Below are 20,540 nucleotides of genomic sequence, written 5' to 3'. Positions count from 1 at the left end.
CATTCTTTATATACTTCACTATATTGAGAAAATACCTCACAGTTATTTAGTAAGTTACATATCCATAAATTCTAAGAAGTTATTCTAAATAGCAATTTTCACTGTAAAACACCTGTGGAAAAATGTCATTTTTCATATGCTACTTGTGTTAAATTTATAAAATTCAAACAAATAATGTAGGTCAGGCATGGCTAACCTGTGACTCTCCACATGATGCTGGACTGATTTCCATCATCCTAACCACCAGCTATACTGCTGGGAGTTGAGAGTGCAACAGCATTTAGATAGCCACAGGTTACCCACCCAATATGGTTACTAACATTTAACTTCTATCAGCCTCCACTGGTTATCAGAGCAAGTTTTCTTTGACAGATTGGCATTCAGAATGAATGGCACTTGGATGTTACCTTATTTTCCCACTTTAAAAAAATAGAAATACAGGAGTTGACATTCCAGTGATAACGAAAGCTTTAGACTACATTGTATATTTCCTCTGTTAAGGACTTGCTGTAACACTTTTTTTGTTTGTTCTCCCATTCCCAAAGTAATGTGGGAAATGCCTGGAAGCAGAGTTATGCATCAGTTTATGCCTGGTCCAAAGTGGAAACGTGAATAGGAGACAAGTGAGGTAATGCCATACAAGTCAATAGCATAAATAGATACATGTACACTGTAGTACAAATACAAGTGTATATTTAAGGGTTTTATTATCAAAGTCTTGTAAAACAATTTCAGAAACTGTACATCAACATGGCACAGACTGTAGCCTACTTTTGTTTTTACCAGCACAAAAGTAAATGCTCCAAAAACGTCCAGAACTAAAAGAGGTTGCCCAACTACTTTGCATAATAACAGGAAATCACTGTGTGCAAAAGGTTACTACTTCAGTGACTGTAACACAAATTTATTAGTTTATACAACTTGTGATCAAGTACATTATCAAGTAGACTTGTTTTAAAATCATCATGTTTTAAAATTATCATGAAGTTCAATTTTTTAAAATGCACTATCCTTTTTTGCAGGGTTTTTACACATAGAAACAAAATGAAATAAACGCAAGTTATGAAGAACTAACTACATAAGGTTCACTCCCTCCTGTCTTACAGAAGTTTTGCATTACTATCTCAAGAAGTCCAAGTTGTCAAAAATCAAACACACCACCTGAGAAGGATTTAGACTCGAAGTTCACCTTACATTGGGCATCAAAAAAGGCTAGTGCATTTCAACCTTGCCAAAGCCAAACAAATCCACAACAAAAAGATTTAGCCACAAGGCTAAAAAGGTTATCTATCTCTATCAGAACGTTTGTTTCGAGATGAAGCTAATGTTAGTTTCTTTGTCTACATTTAAGACCCTTAGTAGATCCACCATGTTGTAGGAGATGAGGATGTTCTTGCCACAGTTAACATGCAGCCAGTGCATTCCCTATTTTGCTCTATTACCGCAAATGAATCAAACTCTAGAAACACTATTGTAGGTGAGCTGGTTTACTAAAAAGATCATACAACACAAACAGTCCATGCCTGCCAAAGATGCATGCAGCTTTTTGCTCAAAAATGAAAAAAGCAGCACCAAGTTTAATAAGAACTGCTGGGCTACTCAATTCAGTTTGGCCAATAACAAGAATGGAAACCCAGACATCACTTTCTCTAAAGCTTTTGATGTAATTATTTAATATCAGGAGCTTTACAACCAGTTATAGTTACAGCTGTGTACATCTAGCTTAAAAGGTTAAACAAGTACAGCATAAAGGAATCACACAGGAATGACACTGATGCATGTCGGCAACTGTTTTCACTGCCAAGGCAATATTCAGTCACTCATATCCATATCCTCTTCATGATGATCATCCCCATTGACTTTGGACTCCCTTGTTGTATCTCCGCTCCCTTTTTCGGCTGGTGACTCCCTATGTTTTGGGGAAGTAGAATCTGCTGCCTTCTCCTCCTTTTTCTCTTTTTCACTATCATAGCCTTGTTCTTCTTCATCATAATCCCTTGTGACCTGCTTTGCCAAGATAAAACACAAAGCAAAATATGTAAGACATGCTTAAAGGCTCTTGGGATTCTAGGATTAAGTAGGGCATTGCACAAACAAACAAACAAAACAGATTTTTAAAGCATACTTTGACATCCTTGTCACTCTCTGACTTTCTCTCTCGATCCTTCTCTTTGTCTTTACTTTTTTTCTTCTTGCTTGTTGACCTCTCGCGTTCATCCCTGGTTCTCTCCTTGTCTTTATCCTTTTTCTTCTCTTTTTTGTGCCTAAGGCAGTAAGATAATTCAAGAAACTGAGAAATATAGGCATTTTGTAGGATCAGTGAAATATTTCAGTTCTCCTCCCCGCCCCCCTTCAAGTAGCCAGAAGCCAAATTTGAACAAAAAGTATGGTTATGGCAAGCTGTAAATCCAAAACTGGTTCTGCCGAGGGGTGAGATTTTTGCTGGACTGATCTGTTGGTAATATTCAGATTCAAGCTAAAGAAATTTACTCTTGCCCTTAATTCTATAAAAGCTAGTTTACTAAAACCCATCCAAACAATTCCACTCTCCTTAGAAGTATATCAAATTATTCACACAAAAATATCAACCGTATTGGCTACAAGCACTAAAATGAATGTAACAAGCCCTCCTATCAATCTGATTTTAGTTTTTAAAATACCTTCTCAGCCCAAAATTTTAAACTATTTTATGTTTTGGAAAGGGATTTGTCTGTCCCTCTGTTCTGGTGCAGCTGCCTCTTGAGATATCATTGCCAAACAAAGTGGCGATAGTGATCTTTGTAAATGTTTGGATGCTGGTTGACATTTTAAATCAAGTCAGCAGAGAGAAATGTCACTTCTTCAATTTTTGGCACAGGTTTGGTTGCTTCTTGCAATATCATTGCCAAACTTAGCATGAGGGTTCCTTCGGCGGGACAGCAGACTTTGTTGCTACTTGGCACCATTGTGAATCAAGGTGGTGGACTGAAACATCACTTTAGTGTGACTTTGGCCATTTTGACATAGCTTCGGCCACCTCTCAAATTACCATTACCAGAATCACCACAAGGGTTCTGGGTGCCATTCTGAATCAAGATGGCAGACTAAGAAATTATTTCACCCAATTTTGGGTGTGATAGGTCCAATTCACAAACTACACTGTTCCTTTCAAAAACACAATTATTTTTTGTTTCTAAAAAATCACAGACAGCATCAGGCACTAGCCGCTAATTAACCATAAAGTAGGACAACAATGGAGACACTAAATAAACCAAGATGTGTACAGATATAAAAAAGAGGAAATTCTACAACTTATATGGTCACCAATTTTGACATGATGTTATATAACAAAGAACACTTATAAAAATAACATAATAAAAGCTATAATCCTTTTAACATATCCCAGTATATGCCATTGTTTGCTCAAATGGCCACAGTCATGCTAATCTAAGTACACTTATTAACAAAATAACATGCTCCAAGGATTTCCTTGCAACAATGAGACAGCTGCCTTCTCACTGTGTCCTTCCCAAAGCAGAAGTCTACAGTTTATGGATTTGTTAAACAAACAAACCTTTTTGGTGAAGGAGACCTGGACGGCTTTCTCTTGGGAGACCTGGGCTTTTTAGGTGACCTAGATCCACTTCTGCTTCTTCTGCGCCGTCTTTCTCTGTAATTAATAACAGAAGTCAAGATGCCTTCAAATAAACATCTCCATTGTTTTTTAGTATCACTTTAACATTCCCATCATACCCATGTTGTCTATACAGAACCAGGAGGGTCTTGAAGAGGGAGGTACAGCAACGACTTCTGTGCAAGAGAAGTCTCAGGTTGCGTGTGTGTACTCCGTCAAATGAGGATACCTAAGTCTGGGGGGAGAGTGCATGGTCCCACTGTTGCTTCAACTGCTCCACTGGGGCACAAACATGGAAAGTTAATGCCAGCTACGTAAACACTAGAAGCGTTTGTATGCTTCTGGTGCACCTTAGGAGCTGCTGTAAGTGCGAGCTTTTGTCAATAAAGAATTAACTATCGCCTTCCTTGGTTGGGGGGGGGGGGGCAGCTGACCTTTGGACAGACTTTTTGGGGAGAAGGTATGGGGTGAGGAAGGGAAGGTAAATATCTCTCACATCAGCTTGCTTTCTGCTCACGCAGTGTCAGATACAACCCTATGGTTCTGTTACTCCTTAGAAATGGAAAGTAAAAGGGGGCTATGTGTATAGGAAAGAGCAACCTGCCTACCTACAGTTCAGACTGCAAGATGCCTGCATGAAATGGGTCTGCTGGCTCTAAAAACAGTGAAAACTTACATAAATGAACTCATTAAGTTTGATTTACATTATCTTTGTTATGTGAAGCCCTGTAGTTCAAAGAAAATGCTTTTCTTTGATATTATATAACCCTCTTTTGGTCAGTCCGATGCAGCAGGATATGCACAATTACTTTTGCAAAGTAAATGCAAGATTATACGGCACCTGCTTGTGCTTCTGGATCGTCTGGCTGTGCTGTAACTCTTTGGTGGAGTTTTAGACCGTTTCTTCTCTTTCTCTTCTTTCTTTTTGTCTCTAAAAAACCAATTAGATAAAAAAGGTACAAGCAGATTAGCTCTCTCTCTGTCCTTGCATAATGAATTTATCAAACTCCTGTAGCTATAGCTCTGACTTTCTAATAGCCAAGATTGTAATTCTGATACTTTTCGTATTGAAGGATGTACTAGGTTTCTAGAGATTACCTGGGTTTGGATGTGCTCCGAGACCTCCGGACACGCTCTCTGGAATGCGACCTCCGTCGCCGAGGACTTTTAGATCGTCTCCTGCTTCTTGATTTTGAGTGAGATCGTCTCCTTGATCGGCTTCTTGACCGTCTATTGAACAGAACAATATTTAATATTCATCTTACTGTATTGTACCGTACTTTACTTACTGTGATTGAGTTGTCCCATAACTTCTCAATTTATCTCAATGAAGCTGACCTTAAAAGTTAGAAAAGTTACCTTCACAATAATTGTGGCCATCTTTTGATGCAACTCTTTCCAGCATCAACCATGCTAAATTGTTAGTTTTAATATTCAACAAATGCAGCTTAATATGTTGAATCAAGGATATAATCAGGGTTTGAGAACATGTTCTGTGCAACGTAATTTCACCCATAACCTGGTAAAAGTTTGCCCTTTTACTGACTTTCAAATCCTAGATACACAAAACTCTTTTCTACTGCCATATATTTATAAAGGAGCATAATAAGAGAAATATCCTAAAGCACTTTGATTTTGGACTGTCAATGATCCCACCTCACTAAATTTTACCTGTGTCTAGAAGAAGATGGAGTTCTCCTCCTTCTTGAACGTGATCTGGATCTTGAATGCCTTCTCTTGTCATCTTTTTTATCTGGAATTAAAATATTAAAAAGTTGGAATCCTTTCATTATCATATGACATCTATGTTTGGCTGCCCACCTTCGGGGGCACTCTGTACAAAAAGCTGAAAGTGAATGAGTTTGGTTTTTTTTACTCAAGAGAGAAAAACCATCAATTCCTACATCTGAATTCTTTAACACAACCATTCTATGAAATTGCAAGTTTACATTCATTAAGAGATGAGGAACTTTCAAAATATTTTTTTTTAAAGCCAAAGTGCCTAAAATCTACGAGCAGGTCAAAGTTTTGTTCAACGCTGGATCACATCAAAGGTTTATTTAGCGCAGGATCCCATCTTCTGCAGAAGTCTATTTGCTTCCTATGAGAAGCCCATAAGCAGGGCATGTGAACAAAAGGCTTCCTGGTGGTGTTACTTAGCAAGAGGTGTTTTCAGAAGCATGCTGCTGCCGATCTAGGAAGTAGGATACATCCATCATGACAAGTAGCCACTGATATCCTTATCCTCCACGAATTTATCTATTTGCCCTTTAAAGCCCTCTAAGTTAGTAGCTAGCCATCACCACGTGTGAAGTACCGCCTTTTGTCAGTCCTGAATCACCCAGCATTCAGTTTTGCTGGATGACCCCACAATGAAGAAAACTCTACTTCATGCATAAATGTTATACACCTCTATCACATTCTTCCTTATTCATCGTTTTTGCTAAACCAGATTTCCATACATCATATATCTTTGTAGAAGAACTGCCCATTTTGATGGGCATCATGTTTTTCTGCTCTATGATATCCTTTTTTGAGACTAGGGCTGTACAGTCTTCCAAGTGTGGTGACACCACAGGTGTATGAAATCATTATGGTCTCTTTTTCCAAACTATTCGTAACACAAAATTTGCCTTTCATAACTGTTGCATGCTGAGTTGATCTTTTTCATGGAGCTACTCACAACAACTACATAATATCTTTTCAGGTCAGCCATTGCCAGTTCAGAACCCATCAGCATATGGACAAAGATAGCACCAATTCATCTCACTTTATACTTTCTTCCACTGAACAGCATTTGACAATTCATTGCCCATTCATTGACATTGGATAGATCTCTTGGAGCTCTTCTCAATCCCATGCCCCCATTCTTACCATCCTGCAGAATGTGATGTCATTGGCATTCTAACAACAAGTAGTTTTTGTAATACAAGAAAGACAGTCAAGATCAGTTTACCTGGCTCTATAGCAGCAGAAATCAGGGATTGTGCTTCTCGTACTCGTTTCATGGCTTCTTCTATTTCTTTACTGGAGGTATCTGTTTTCAGACTTGGTGAAACGAGACCTGCAGCTACATGGTTCAGCCTAGAAACCAAAAATATATCATTTATTTTTACTCCCTTCTTCTTTTGAAAATGGTAACAAAGGAACTGACAGATGATTAATAAAACAGGAGTCCCCACCCATAGGCTCATAACACGACACAACACAAAAGGAAAAAGTGATGATAAGAAAACATTTGATTGATGGCTCATTCAAACATGGGCACTAATTCTAAAAGTTTCAAAGTTTGTATGCAGTTGGGATTAAAATCGTGTCGGGAGAGAAAAAAACCAAAGGAAGAGAAGCATCTTAGTAAAACCAATAGAGTGGGTCCTGCTCCCCATCTCTGTTTATCCAAATCTGGATGAATAGGTAGCTAGTACGTATATTCAACTCAATTGACCAAAAATACAAAATCAAAACTTCAATATAAGCATTAAAAGCAAAAAGACAAGATAAGAACTGGCAACGTAATAGGCCTTGGATCCGCAACAGCATTAAAAAATGTTGCTTCCTCTGTAATAAAAGATGTTGGCTTCCACAATAAAAATACTCTAGAGGCTCTCTACAAACTGACCTCCGTTTCCTAGGAGCATGGATCACACTGCCCCATAGTTAATGGTTTATCATGAATGCCAAGACAGCTCCCAATTTGCTCTTCTCTCCTGTAGTGTGAATGGAAAAGCAAAGCATGATCCCTGGCTTAGCGCTACATCTGAACTGAGAATCATGGTTTGCTTCACCCAAATAAACCATGATCCTTTATTTGGATGTAATGCTAAACCAGGGATTATGGTTTGCTACTCCCACTCAGACTTGTGGAGAGAAGCAGTTGGAAAATCATAAGTACACAGTAAACCATTAACTATGGTTTATCATGATGTGCATGCACTGCCATTCTCCAGGTGTGTTTTACTCTCTTTTTATCTTTTACACTGCTTCAATGGCTTTAAGCATATGAAGTGTCCTATAAATTTATTTTATAATATGATACAGTTTAAACATCAAAATTGAAACTTACTTTGGATCCACTGTGCTCATAAGCTTTAGTAGTTGATCTGCTGCAAGAGACTGTAAAGAAAATTAATCAAAAATTGCTTTTAACATTGAAAGAAGTCGAAAATTTGCGGAAGGGAAGGAAAGAATATCCAAACAGCCCCTAAATCTAACCCAAATGAGCAGACATTTGCAGATTAAAGAAGCGAATATGCAAAAAAAAATTCTCTGTCTCATGGAAGTAGTCACCTAATGTTGTCTGATAGGGTCACAGTGTTCCAGGCATAGAACAGCAATTTTCTTTCTGACCTGTAGTGGTTAATGTCAGCACTTAATTCTCAGCTGCATTGATTGAGAGCGTCCAGTTTGCTGAAGAACTGGTCTTTATTTTACTGTTTGTTTAAAATGCCAAGGGTTTAACAGTTAAGCTGTTGAGTGAAAAGAGCGAAGCTAAACTTGTGCTATGTTTGTAGCAATTGTTTTCTAAACATTAATGGTACTTTAATCTAACTGACAGATGTGGTTTTTGTCCGTAATGTTAGATTTTAAAGTTGCAATGCACATTTAATTCTCAATTGTGCCTATAGTTTTATTTTACAAGCTAAATTATATATTAAGCTTGGCTACAGGTCAAAAGTTCTTATATAGCTAGTCTCCAAGGTGGATAGTTGCGTAGTAGTTGTGTTACCCCCAAGTGTGAACTCCAATGATGGATAGCTATGGGCTTTTAAAGTTAGCCAGTGCAACATAATCCTAATCTGTTTAGTGTGAAATCAGTTGCACTGAGTTTACTGAGACTCACACTTTAGAAATTTTGCTCCGGATTACAAGTTTTCTACATAACCTTTATAATAGATAGGTATGCGACTCTAAAGATTCCAGCAATTTTCATCTGCAAAATTTTTAAAGGTAAGCAAATCTAATCAAATCTAGCCACACTAGGAAATAGGATAGTGGGGGTCAATTGACCATAGATATAAATATAGAGCTTGCCTGCGTGATGCCCTGTTTGAGTAGAGAGAACCCCTAAAGAGAATGAGTAAGAGTTCATAATACAGAATATGCTGATGAAGTAACAATAACTAACTGTTGCAAAACTTTGGCTTTGAGGACAGGCCACATTAATTCAGTCATACCTCGAGTTGTGAACGCAATCCGTGCGGGAGGCACGTTCGCAACCCGCTTCTGTACATGCGTTGAAACCCAGAAGTAACCTGTTCCGGTACTTCCGGGTTTGGCGCAGTCTGCAACCTGAAAACGCGCAACCCGCAGTGTTCGTAACCTGAGATATGACTGTACGATTTTAAACACACAATCCATTTCATTTATTTAAGAAAATCTCAATCAAATAAAACTTTTAAAGCAAAATAAAATAAATACAACAAGAAGCTCTGCCAGTGGGTAGTGCTACCCTGTGTTTTATATATCAAATGGGTCATATGAACATGAGTAATGATAAAGACCAAAGTTTCACCAAATGTTTTGTCCAGATTGAGCTTTATAGGCCCTGATCCATTACTGGGCTGAGATAAAGATTTAACAAATCAACTGTTTCATCTGAATTATATGAAATGGAGGAATAGTGTTGGGTATCAATGACACTGTATCTCAAATCTTGCATTTTCATGATGTTAAAAAACACAGTTTGAAGCCTGCAGGACTAAACAAATGTAAATTTCATGGAGTCTCTAAACAAATGGGGCTTGGGGAGATAGCTACAAATCTATAGAAATAATATAAAGACTAATTATTGTAATTTTTATACTGGAGGTGTAATGCTTGATGTAAAATCATATTTAACTCATTGATGAATGTTCTTGGTTAAGTATCAGTTTCATTAAATTCTAGATCAAAGCAGTATATAGTGTCCAAAACCATATATAGTAGAGCCTAAACAAATAAAAAATGCTTCAAAATCAATATGGAATGTTTCTTTAGATTTGAAATTGAGATTGATACAGCAAAAATTAATATTCCAGGTATGCTGCACTCTACAAGATCTGTAAAGGAAGGCATTGCCTATTACAGATAATGCTGGATGGAGGTGTAATGCTGAAAATACCTCATTGAGACATATGGTATGAACTTCTCCAGTGGTCTGAAGTTGCTGTCCATATCAAGTTTGTAGTGGCAAAATATGTTATATTTGCAGATGCTCATGTACTATGAAATTATATTCCCACAGTACAGAAATTAAAGGCACAAGCAAAAAATGAATACTTGTGAGTCCTTAGTTGCTGAAAGACTTATATTGCAAGCCTTAAAGGATAAACACCTGCTATCTGCATGCAATGGTCTGAGGACCTCGCTGCCCTGGCTATATCTGAACATATGTCTTACAGACACCAATTTTGTGTGGGTACCTATTTGGATTACTGAAACAAGATGGCTGTACTGATGGTTACCATACCCTTAAGGTGCACTGATGATGGTATACATTAATAATATTTTTCATTTTCAATAAATTATGCTTATAATTTTTTATCCCCCCCCTTGTTAAATTCACAAATTAAAAATAAACTTAAGTGTATGTGAATGTAACACAAGCAATATACCTGTGAGTTTAAATTTGCTCCAGGAAGCCCTAGAGCAGCCAGGGCTGGGTCAAGAGTTGGAGCTCCTAAAGCAGCCAAGGGAACAGCACCAATCTATAATAAAGAGAATCAATAGAAGTACACAGCATATTATACCAGAATTTACAATCAGGAAAACAGTTTCCACCATCTGCACAAGGCAAGGAATAGTTTTGAACTGTTCTGCATAATGTTCAAGTACTGATGTAAAATGACTTGCAGCACATTAATATGAAGCGACATAGGAAGCTGACTTATACAGGGGTAAGACTGCTATAATTCTAACCTAGCATTTTCTACGCTAAATCATAGCAGCTCTCCAGCATATGAAAACGTATTTCCTGTTATCTGCTACCTGAATAGTGATTCTGGGGATTGAATCTGAGCTTTCTGCAAAGCATATATACTATCACTCCCTGTTATCTAGCATGTGTGTCCTAGTTAGGAATGCAAAGTTCGATTAATTAACCCAATTAATCGATTTAAGATTTTCAAATTAGTTAAGTCCCTGATTGACTTTAGAAATTAATGTTTGACATTTCCCTCCTCTCCAATCCACAGGTGATAGAAGGAAAGATGCATGCATGTGACACATAACTGGTGCAACTTCTAGCCTTCACCTCACTTGTTGAAATTGTTGTCTTTAAAGGAAAGAGGACGAGTAAACCACCCTGCCACCAAGGCAAGGAGTCACAATGTGCACTTCCAAGCAGATTAATTGTATCATTGGGACTTACTTCCAAGTAACCTGATACATAAAACATGCTCTGCTTCTTAAGAACTACTCATCTATGCAGGTGCAGATTTAATCAATTGATTAGCTGACAGCAACTTGTACAATTAAAGTTTAATCACTTAATCAGGTGACAGTCCTAGTTCATGGATGTCTAACCAACAGCATGCTAATAAGTTTAAAATAAGTTTAAGAGGCAGCTGGGGTTAAGTTGCTGGGTTCTGTGGCATTCTAGCCTGCAACAGACGTACTACCATATGGCACAGGGTCAAGCCTATGCTCAATGCCGGCCTTCCTACTAAAACTACTTGTACACTTTTAACAAGATCCCATTATGGACAGGATCTAGCGCTGCTAAACTTATTGACTACAGACCTATTTTAGGGGTTTTATCCAAGAAAACATGGGCAGGACTAGATTGACCTTTGGAAGCCCCAAGAAAGCAGTTTTCTGAAACCTACAGCAGAGGTTTCTTCTGTATAGCTTTGAAGAAAATCTCTAGTTAGCTTTTAGAATACTCCTCTCCTGGGACTTCTGAAGCTAGAGAGCTTTTTTCATTAACTCCAGCCTCCACAGTACAGTCCTTGTCCAGGGAAAGTATTGTGGAGGCTGTGTGAGAAATAAGAATAGCATTACCAGTATGACACTGTGTGTTAGTGTGATAGTTCTTGTTGCCTGCCTGAAAACTGTCTTTCTTCAACCTTGTTATGCAGCCAGCTAATCCTCTCAACTAACTGCTCATGAAGAAGCACTGTTATACTGGAAGTGGGGACACCCTAGAAGACTGCAAAAGTCACTTCTGCAACTACAAAAACTGCTTGTCTCCCCACCCCTGGCATGTATTCCCACTTTATATTTTAATGAATAAATGGGACATCTTTCAAAGCATAACCATGAATCAAGTTTTAAACCAGAGAGTTCTTTAAAATGAGAGGCATGGTTATCTGGATTCTTACCTGCCACAATCCTGTTATACATTTTTTTCTAACTGTTTTGGTGTAATGGGTGTTATCTCAGAAAATACAGATATATGCAGTTGTACATTCTAGCATACATCTTGTAAGATGTATACTTACCTGAGAAAGTGGGTTGGGTGTAGGCAGGAGTCCACCCCCCGGCAGAAGACCTGCCACAGCGTTAGCTGGTGCCAGGAGAGACAAAGCCTTAGTCTCATCAGGAATAACTCCTGCAGAGAGACATCTTTGCATTAGAAGACACTCACCACTGATTTTTTAAAAAACCACACACACAAATACACCCAGAAAATGTCTCCCTGAAACACCACCTGAGTTTGCTGCAAGTACTTATGTTGGCTATAATACAATGTTTGATCTCTTAATAATTTATCATTAATTTGTATGCCAGAATGAAACTTCAATGTGTGAAAATTTGACTGTTCCTTTTTCTCTACAAAAGGTTAAGTTCTAGAATAAAAAATAGCACAATACACACTACTTGTTTGTTAACACTGCCAAGATTTCATCACCTGTACTCGATTTTTAAGTCATGAACCAAACGTAAGCAAGCACAGTCGGTTCTCCAGGGGTGTGCTCTCAACTTTCAAAAGCTGTTTTATGAACAACGACTCGTGTCGGCTGCTTCACTATAAAGCACACAGAAAAATCAAGATACACAAGACAAAAAAAGTTTGATTTAGGGGTTAATAATATGGTACAGTTCACTATGATTTCTTTTACACCTACCATACAATTTTGTAAATCTTAAGCGAAGGTAAGAAAAAATGTAGGGCTTTTGCTGACATGTCACATGGATATGAAGGTCTCCACAGAGCTTCAAATAAAGGTTCTGCATATGTGTCCATGTGTATGTGTTTATGTAAATGCCTAAAATGTGGCACATTCCTTACCTGTGCAGTAAAGTACATGCTCCACTGTTTGTCATGCTTACTATACCAAGAATGCTGCTGCATATTGCCATTTCAGAAGAAATTTCTGCTCTGCAGCCTTGTAGCCTGCAAGGGACTAGTTTTACTGCCTGACCTGAATAGAGTATAACCTTACTAAAGAGGTCCAATGTGGGACAAAGAGTAATGTTGATCGTTGTAATTTATCCAACAGCAAAAGCCCTATACGTATGGCTTAATCTGTTAATGTGCCCAAGCCCCCAATATGAGAGTTCAATAAGACAACTGTACTATATATTTGCAAATACCAGTAGCGTTTCTGAAATACATATTAAAAAGACTGCATCTCATCATAAAACATACAATATGTACAGGGCACTTAAGAGAAACTGGATAAGCTGCAGAAGAAAACTGTTGGGTGGTATTTTCAGCAGGGCCTGGTATATAGTTCAGGCTGAACCAGGGAAAAGAACTGTAAAACACAACAACAAAAAAGAAAAACCACTGTTAAATAAAGGTAATGGTTCCTTCCACCTATACTGAGAAGTGCCGATAATATAAACAAATGTATAATACACAGCACTGTTATCTTTCTTCTGTCACTGAGCTGTCATAATTTCAATACCAAAAGTTATGGTGGGAAAAGGGGGGAAGGTCATTTAGATACAGGGCATTAATGCATCAATATAAACATTATCTATAGAGATTATGGGATAATTTTGCATGCAAAATTATGTCTCAGAGGATATTATTTATGTTTACACACAAATAGTGCAACTATAACATTTCTGGCATCTAACTAAAAATCCTCTTATCCTGAGACACCTCATAGAAGATCTGCATCCATTAAGTAGTCATGCATCTGATCCTCTCATTTTTAGGAAAAAAGTTATTCAGAAATAAAACTACAATTTTTAAAAAAGCAATGAGGCCCCTCACCAGTTAATTTTCATGCGTCAAGTGTTTTTTACTGCTGCTTTGTTAGAACCATGAAATACTGCATGAATGTGTAGAAATGAAGAAAAAGAAACAGACAAAATAAACAAACATTAACCAAAGAACCTACACAACCCCACCCAAAGGCACTGTTAATACCTGAGTTCCTTCCAAATCCTTGAATTTCATAGTGAAGTTTATAGTACTACGCCTTACCGTGAACTTTGTGTAAGTCTAGAACACAAAGCAATAGCCAACACCAAGATATATGAACACACAAAGAACAGGAATGTAAGTGATACAGGGAGCTGTGATTAGCACAGTACAGTATTTTAATACTTCCAGTTAGGTAATTTTAAACCCATCACCACTAGTTAAAAATCAAGATCTAAATTCAGCAGAGTACTTAAGCATGTGGTTCAATGCATATGAACAATCCCACTCAATTTGAAATACCTCACTGAATGATGCTTAAGTACCTAGCAGAAATGAGGTTCTTGCAATATGAACCACTGATGAGTAGTTTGTTTGATTCCATAGACATGGAAGAATTGCAAGAACAAAGTAGTTCAAGTTCACAGAAAAAAACCCTAGTATTCTTATATAGTACTGTGTCCACAATTATAGTTCTCGCACAAACTACACAGCTGTACACATATCCTACACCACCAAATTGAGGCCCAAGCGATATATTTGGCTGATTTCTTAGTGCCAGATTTATCTTTCTAGCACAATGAACATTGTATTTTCAAAGATAAAAATATTTCATAGATAAAAATATTAAACGCTTAAAACATGGTGATTCTGTAGGAGCCAAATTAAGTCTTGATGAAATTGACAGGAAAGGACTGCTGCTATTAGAGCCAAACTAGATATGAGTGCAGCAGTCCTCCCCCAATCACATAAAAAGGGTGTCCGGGTCCATTTTTAATAATAAAAGCAAAACTGTGAGAGCCCCTGAAACCTACCCCAACCTGCTCTTACCTCCCCACAGCCCCTTTCTGCAAACATTGAGCATATTTTCAGCATCAGAGCTCAGATAAGGATAAAAACACAGAGGGACAGATTGCAAGGAAGTTAAGCTGCAGGCACAGGAAGGATTCTGTGCACTTCAGTTCGTTAACTGTTCTAGATCAACTTCCAAACTGCTCTTTCTATGTGACTGGGGAAAGTCTATGTTTAAATGCAAAGACTGTCATATCTAGTTTGGCCCTGATATGTAGATGTTCATGCAAGAACAATTATATCTCAATTGTTATTTTCTCCAAACTAAAGCAGAAGCAATTACATTCTAAAAATATTCTACTCTGAAATTTAAAACTGATCAGGATTAAAAGTTGTTTACACTACTTATAGCTTCAGTGAGGAATATCCTACAACTAGGTCTTTGCCAGGTCTGCACACTGCATATTCCTCTGCCTTGTTAATGTGTAAACATATTTTTATAAAAACAGGTAATGGTAAGACTTGCGCTACAATCTTGCATAGTTAGGCTGCTTAAATCCCACTGACCTCCATGAGATCCAGCTGCCTGTGAGTGCAGGAATTAAGTGCAAGACTACACATATTTTACTGTAATCAAGCGATTTAACTAGTTTATCAATTAATGGTGCCTTTGAAATAGTTGTGATGAAATCTACAGAAGTTTAATAGAACTCGTTAGAAGAGCAGTCTTCTTGGTACTGAATTATTGAATTATGTTCCCAAACCCTGCTCATTGTTTTCAAATTACTGTAACACCCTAAAAATGTAAGAAAAAGAAGAGAAAAAAATGTTGTTAACAAGTGATTACACCAGGAAAACACTTGGGGACTTGAGTGCTTGCTGGCCTTTAGTTAATGTCTAGAATCCCCTGTAGCTGCAGAGGACCCCACTGTTTCAGTCATCTGGAAGGGCCTTTGCATTTGCCTTCTCCACTACAAAAATCACACACACAAATAACAGAGAGAAGAGTTTATTATTTAGTGAAATTCTAGATAATATAGCAAGGCTGAACAAGAAAATGTGGAATAAGATCTAACACCCAGTGCTCATTTAGCACCTTTGGATATATTTTCTGTCTAATTGAGATCAAACCCTTGGTGTACCAGAATTTGTACTGAGGGTATTTTTTTATTATTATTGTCAACTACGGTAAACAGAACTTTGCCTTGTAACTGGCAGCACATTTCCACTCACTCTCTATGAGAATGAATCATACGACAACACATGCCAAGTTACTTAATGCAAGTTATCTTGTTTAAATGTATCAGTTTTAAAAGACTGCTTATCTTGAAGGGGCCTGATGAAACAAAAATTCAAATAATGCTGCTTAAACATATCAATATTCTAAATGCCTTTGCAAAAAGACTGACAGGCAAGTTCCAGCTTTTGCTTGAATAATTAATTGTTTCACTTTTGGATAAAAGCAAGCAGTGTCAGTATACCAAGGGTTTTAAATAGGTAAATAGCTTCAATGTTTTACGTGCTAAACTTCATGCTATTAAGCTACATCAGGATTTAGTACCATTATTCTATGGCTTCATAGATCATTAAACAATTCACAAACCTTCTGCATATGGTACGACTATCAACGCTCTGTCAACGAATACAGTATTTGTCAGATGCTGAGCCACAACTGCGGAGTCAGGTTCTTGGAACTTTACAAAACACACACGGGAAGAAACAGGCAAAGGGGAGTCACTAGAAAGGAAAAAAAAATTGGAAGAATATTAAATGCAAGACCAACAAACTCAGTGAATTACTTGACTGAAGATGAAACTGAAAGTGAGTTGTAATGGTATTTTATTTTCATATTATACTACATTGCCATTAAATGAAGCAGCCACAAGAGGCAAGAGATCTGATGGGTATTAGCCTTCTCTACTACCATTGTGGTTTGCTGGCTGTCACTACATGCAAAAAAATAATAATCAAGAGACGCTATTACAAAATAAGGTCATACACAGCAGCACAATAGATGTGTATACCATACTAGGGCACCATTTGGGCAGCAGTACAATACCTTTATCTCTGGAGGAAGAGACATCTAGTGGTAAAGGTAGAAAATTCATCATTTCAATTTCCCTTCACCATCTAAAATTAGTTGCAGATAGATTTCAAAAGCAGCAATATATGACTAACACGGGATTCTGTCATGCACCTAGTCTGGGCTAATTTGGAACAAACATATTTTTCAACCCACAGAGGTTGCTAGAAGGTTTATCCCGGATGAAATGTAGCAGAACATTTCTTCATTTCTAACAATACACCTTCTGCTTCCTGAAATTAATTAGTAATGGACCTAGTATTAGTCAAACTGGGCAATTTTAAAGTTTTAATGAACTTTGTCTAGGTTACTATCCACAAGAAGCACATTAAATATAAACAGCTTTGGAGTTGGATATCATAGACTTGTCTGAGTGCTAAGCACTTTGATAAAGCCCTCCCACTTGTGTTGTAATCTGCTGAACTGAATCTTGTGACTATCAAGGCGGCTTTTTCTATCGTTGTGCCCAGCTTCTAAGTATGTGCCTCCCCATCCCCCAAAATAAAACAAGCAATAATTCTGATGGGCTTTCAAAGTTGTCTAGAGACCTACCTCTTCACTCTTCAATAAATGCCTATTTGTGGGCTGTTAATATGGAGCCTGGGCATGATCTGGCTGGTCCACTATGGAATGTAATGTATTTTATTGTATTGCTCTTATTGGAATAGTATTATCCTGTTAAAATACCCCAGTATTATTGATGAAGGGTGGTATAGTAGTGTTTTAAATAAACACATAATTATATCATTATATACCACTCATAGTTTTAAATTCATAGATACACTTATTTTCAATGGAACATACTGTTGTCCTAAATATTGAGAAGTGTGAAACCTGTATTACTTTCCTTAACATTTAAACAAGTGAAGTTCATGCTATTGAGTTCCCAAGTCCTATCCTAAAACATTTATGAGTACAGTGGTGCCTCGCAAGACGAAAAGAATCCGTTCTGCGAGTCTCTTCGTCTAGCGTTTTTTTCGTCTTGCGAAGCAAGCCCATTGACGGCTTAGCAGCATAGCGCTATTAGCGCTTAGAAAAAGGGGGGGGGAGGGAAAAAAACCCGCAGGAACTCGCAAGACATTTTCGTCTTGCGAAGCAAGCCCATAGGAAATTCGTTTTGCGAAGCATCTCCAAAACGGAAAACTCTTCCGTCTAGCGAGTTTTCCGTCTTGCGAGGCATTCGTCTTGCGGGGCATCACTGTAATTGATTCCAATAAAAACAATCTCCAAGTAAAATTTTGAATGTCTTTGAACTTGTACTTGCTTATTTTGAAGTAAATTCCATTCTAGCTAACGGTGCTTACTCCCTGACAAGTGTGCTTAGGATTGCAGCATAACTGCATTTTGCTTAATGTTTCCCTAACAGAGTATTTCAGCATGTAAGATTAATATGACCTAGGGCCAGATCCAACACCTTAGCTCTGCTGAAGCAAGGGACTTCCATGCATGCAACAGAATCTAATCACCCCTCCAGGGTTGTGGGATACCCAACTGATGCAGCCTTGGAAACAATCCATACTTTTAAAAAGTTGTATTTACTAACTGCAACTCAAACATGTCAAATCAAGATTCAATCAATTTATAGTATTATTACATTTTCCTGAAGAACACATTCTACTGCCTATTTCTAAAATATACTCCCTCACAAGTGTACATATATTCCAGTCTTATAAAATAATCCTTTAATATCTACTTAAAGTCCTACTGGGTTCACTAGGACTTGTGAGCATATAGGATTGCAGCCTTAGTTTAATCGACAGAAAACACTAATTGATGAGGCTGAGAATTAATATTTACTTAACATTATGTACAGATGTGGCTCAGAGAAATGAACTGTGGCAGGTGGTGACAAGACAACAGACCTTGTTTAGTCACAGCAGGTATAAATATGATTTACACATGGTTTTTACACCCTATCAGACAAATAGGGTCTAGAGCAAGGAAGGTTGGCTGAAGTCAATCTTGCATTGTCTACTGTATTTTTTAAAACTAAACTTCCAATGACTAACATTTGCAAAACCAAAGTGTATAAAGTACTTGGGATTTTAATCAGGAATGCACATTGCAGGGCACTTATTGAGGAGGTTCCCCACTTCAGGTCTTTGCCCTCAAACTCCTGGAGAACTCTAAAAGCAATAATATAGAGGCGCTAGAGGGGGAGGCCTTACCAATGTTCTCCTGCTCCCAGGTTTCATTTACAAACCAGCAGAACCAACATAACCTTATTTTTTGAAAAATTTGCAGACAGTATAGATTACTGCTTTTCGGCATTATCAGTGCATGTTAACTTTAAAAATTAAAACTGTATGGTTTGTAGATAGCATAATTTGAAACTGGAATAATTTGGAATATGTAACATTGCAACTTGCACTATACAGCCATGCTAAACCAGGTAACAAAAATCATCAGTGAAATATTGCCAGTAAGGGAAATCACTCGCCAGAAGTGTAAATAAAGGCGCCTTTTATACAATAAATACCCGTATCAAGGTCAAGGGGCGTTCACAGTACAGTTCACATAACATATTGTGAACATTTGTTGGTGAAAATAGAAATTTGGGCTCCTTTGGAAGAGTGGCACGTGTATTTAATAAATAAATCAATGTGTTACTGTCTCCATAAATTACGCTCAGCTGAAAGATTGGGCTGATTTCAGCATTTTCAGCCACTAGGCTTAGGAAAAAAAACCAAAAACACGGAGCTTGGGAACAATTACAAACGGGGGGGGGCGCACCCTCTTTGAGCACATCCTAAACTGAACGAAGTTGAGCGCACGGTCCTTACACACAGCAAAGTCCACTATAGATTAACTTCTCTTCACTTCGCCAGCTTAACTGTGGTGGCAGAAGTCACTCCATTGTTCCTTTCCTTTTAAACAACTTGGGAGTTAAGAAACTCTTGCAGGTCCACGGCGAAGTACTCGCCACGATACCCTCTTCTACCTGCTTCAAACCCGGCTTTAAATTACGTCTGGGGAAAGGAACGCGAAGCGACTAATGGCGTCGCTTTCGCCCCCTGAAGAGAAGTGTAATGGCGGGGGGGAACAACTGTAGTTCCGCCAGCGCAAGATGGTGAGGCGAGACCATGGCTTTGAGAATGGCGGCCTTCGCAACCTCGCGCCCAGCTGCTCCTCCTCCTCCGTCGTCGCCCCCACCAATTTGGGCCTGGTAGGCGCGCCGCGCTCGGAAGCAGCCGAGCGCGAGGCTCCGCGGCCTCCACTAGGCCACCCTGCGGCCTAGGCCTGTATGAGGCGCGACTGCGGCGGCCATAAGCGGCCCCTGAGGGGGCGTCCGCGCGGGACTCACTCGGGAGGGAAGAGGCGCAGTTCCTCGATCTTGCCCAGGAAGCCGAAGAGAGTCCGCATCTGTTCGGAGCTGGCGCTCGGGGAGACGTTGGTGACCTGGATCACGTCGGTGCCGCTGCTTGAAGCCATCGCGCTACCTCCTCCTCCTGCCCCCGTCACTACAAACACATCGAGGGGAGAGGGGGTCGCCACGACCCTGGAGAACCGGACGGTGGCCTCCTCCTTGTGTCCCTCAGCGCTTCCCGTCAAGCTATCGCAGTCCCGTCACGCACGCAACTAACCGCCGCCGAGCGATCGTTTCGCCGCCAACCAGCCTGGGCCGCAATATCCCACAATCCTCCGCGGCCCTACCCCGCGCCTCCTCGGCGCAAGAGCCTTTTCAGTCCTGCGCCTGCTCAAAGCAAGCCGCCCAGCCGCGGTAGACACGCAGAGCTAGCGTCCTGCGCATGCCC

The 20,540-nt window shown here is 38.9% G+C and overlaps 1 protein-coding gene across 8 annotated transcripts; it reads right to left on the bottom strand.

Moving 5' to 3' along the window:
- Nucleotides 1-690: 690 nt before the first annotated feature.
- Nucleotides 691-20,224, bottom strand: SRSF11 (serine and arginine rich splicing factor 11). Of its 8 annotated transcripts, none has more exons than XM_083743095.1 (13): nt 20,090-20,224; nt 16,306-16,439; nt 12,034-12,143; nt 10,207-10,299; nt 8,645-8,677; nt 7,677-7,726; nt 6,570-6,697; nt 5,285-5,366; nt 4,712-4,843; nt 4,455-4,544; nt 3,554-3,649; nt 2,126-2,264; nt 691-2,007 (listed from the first exon to the last, which is right to left on the bottom strand). In XM_083743095.1, exons 1-13 carry the CDS (start codon nt 20,215-20,217, stop codon nt 1,813-1,815), a joined length of 1,410 nt encoding a protein of 469 aa, XP_083599221.1. In that variant the 5' UTR covers nt 20,218-20,224; the 3' UTR covers nt 691-1,812. The 8 variants fall into 8 exon arrangements, with proteins under 8 accessions (XP_083599221.1, XP_083599222.1, XP_083599228.1 ...); XM_083743096.1 differs by having other exon boundaries at nt 691-2,004; XM_083743102.1 differs by lacking the exons at nt 16,306-16,439; nt 20,090-20,224 and adding exons at nt 12,444-14,625; nt 15,028-16,292 and having other exon boundaries at nt 691-2,004.
- Between the last annotated feature and the right edge of the window lie 316 nt (nt 20,225-20,540).

The sequence above is a fragment of the Podarcis gaigeae genome (assembly GCF_964106915.1).
Source record: "Podarcis gaigeae genome assembly, chromosome: 6".
Taxonomy (NCBI): Eukaryota; Metazoa; Chordata; class Lepidosauria; order Squamata; family Lacertidae; genus Podarcis; species Podarcis gaigeae.
Note: the sequence above shows the minus strand (reverse complement) of the source record. Positions and strands in the feature narration are given on the sequence as shown.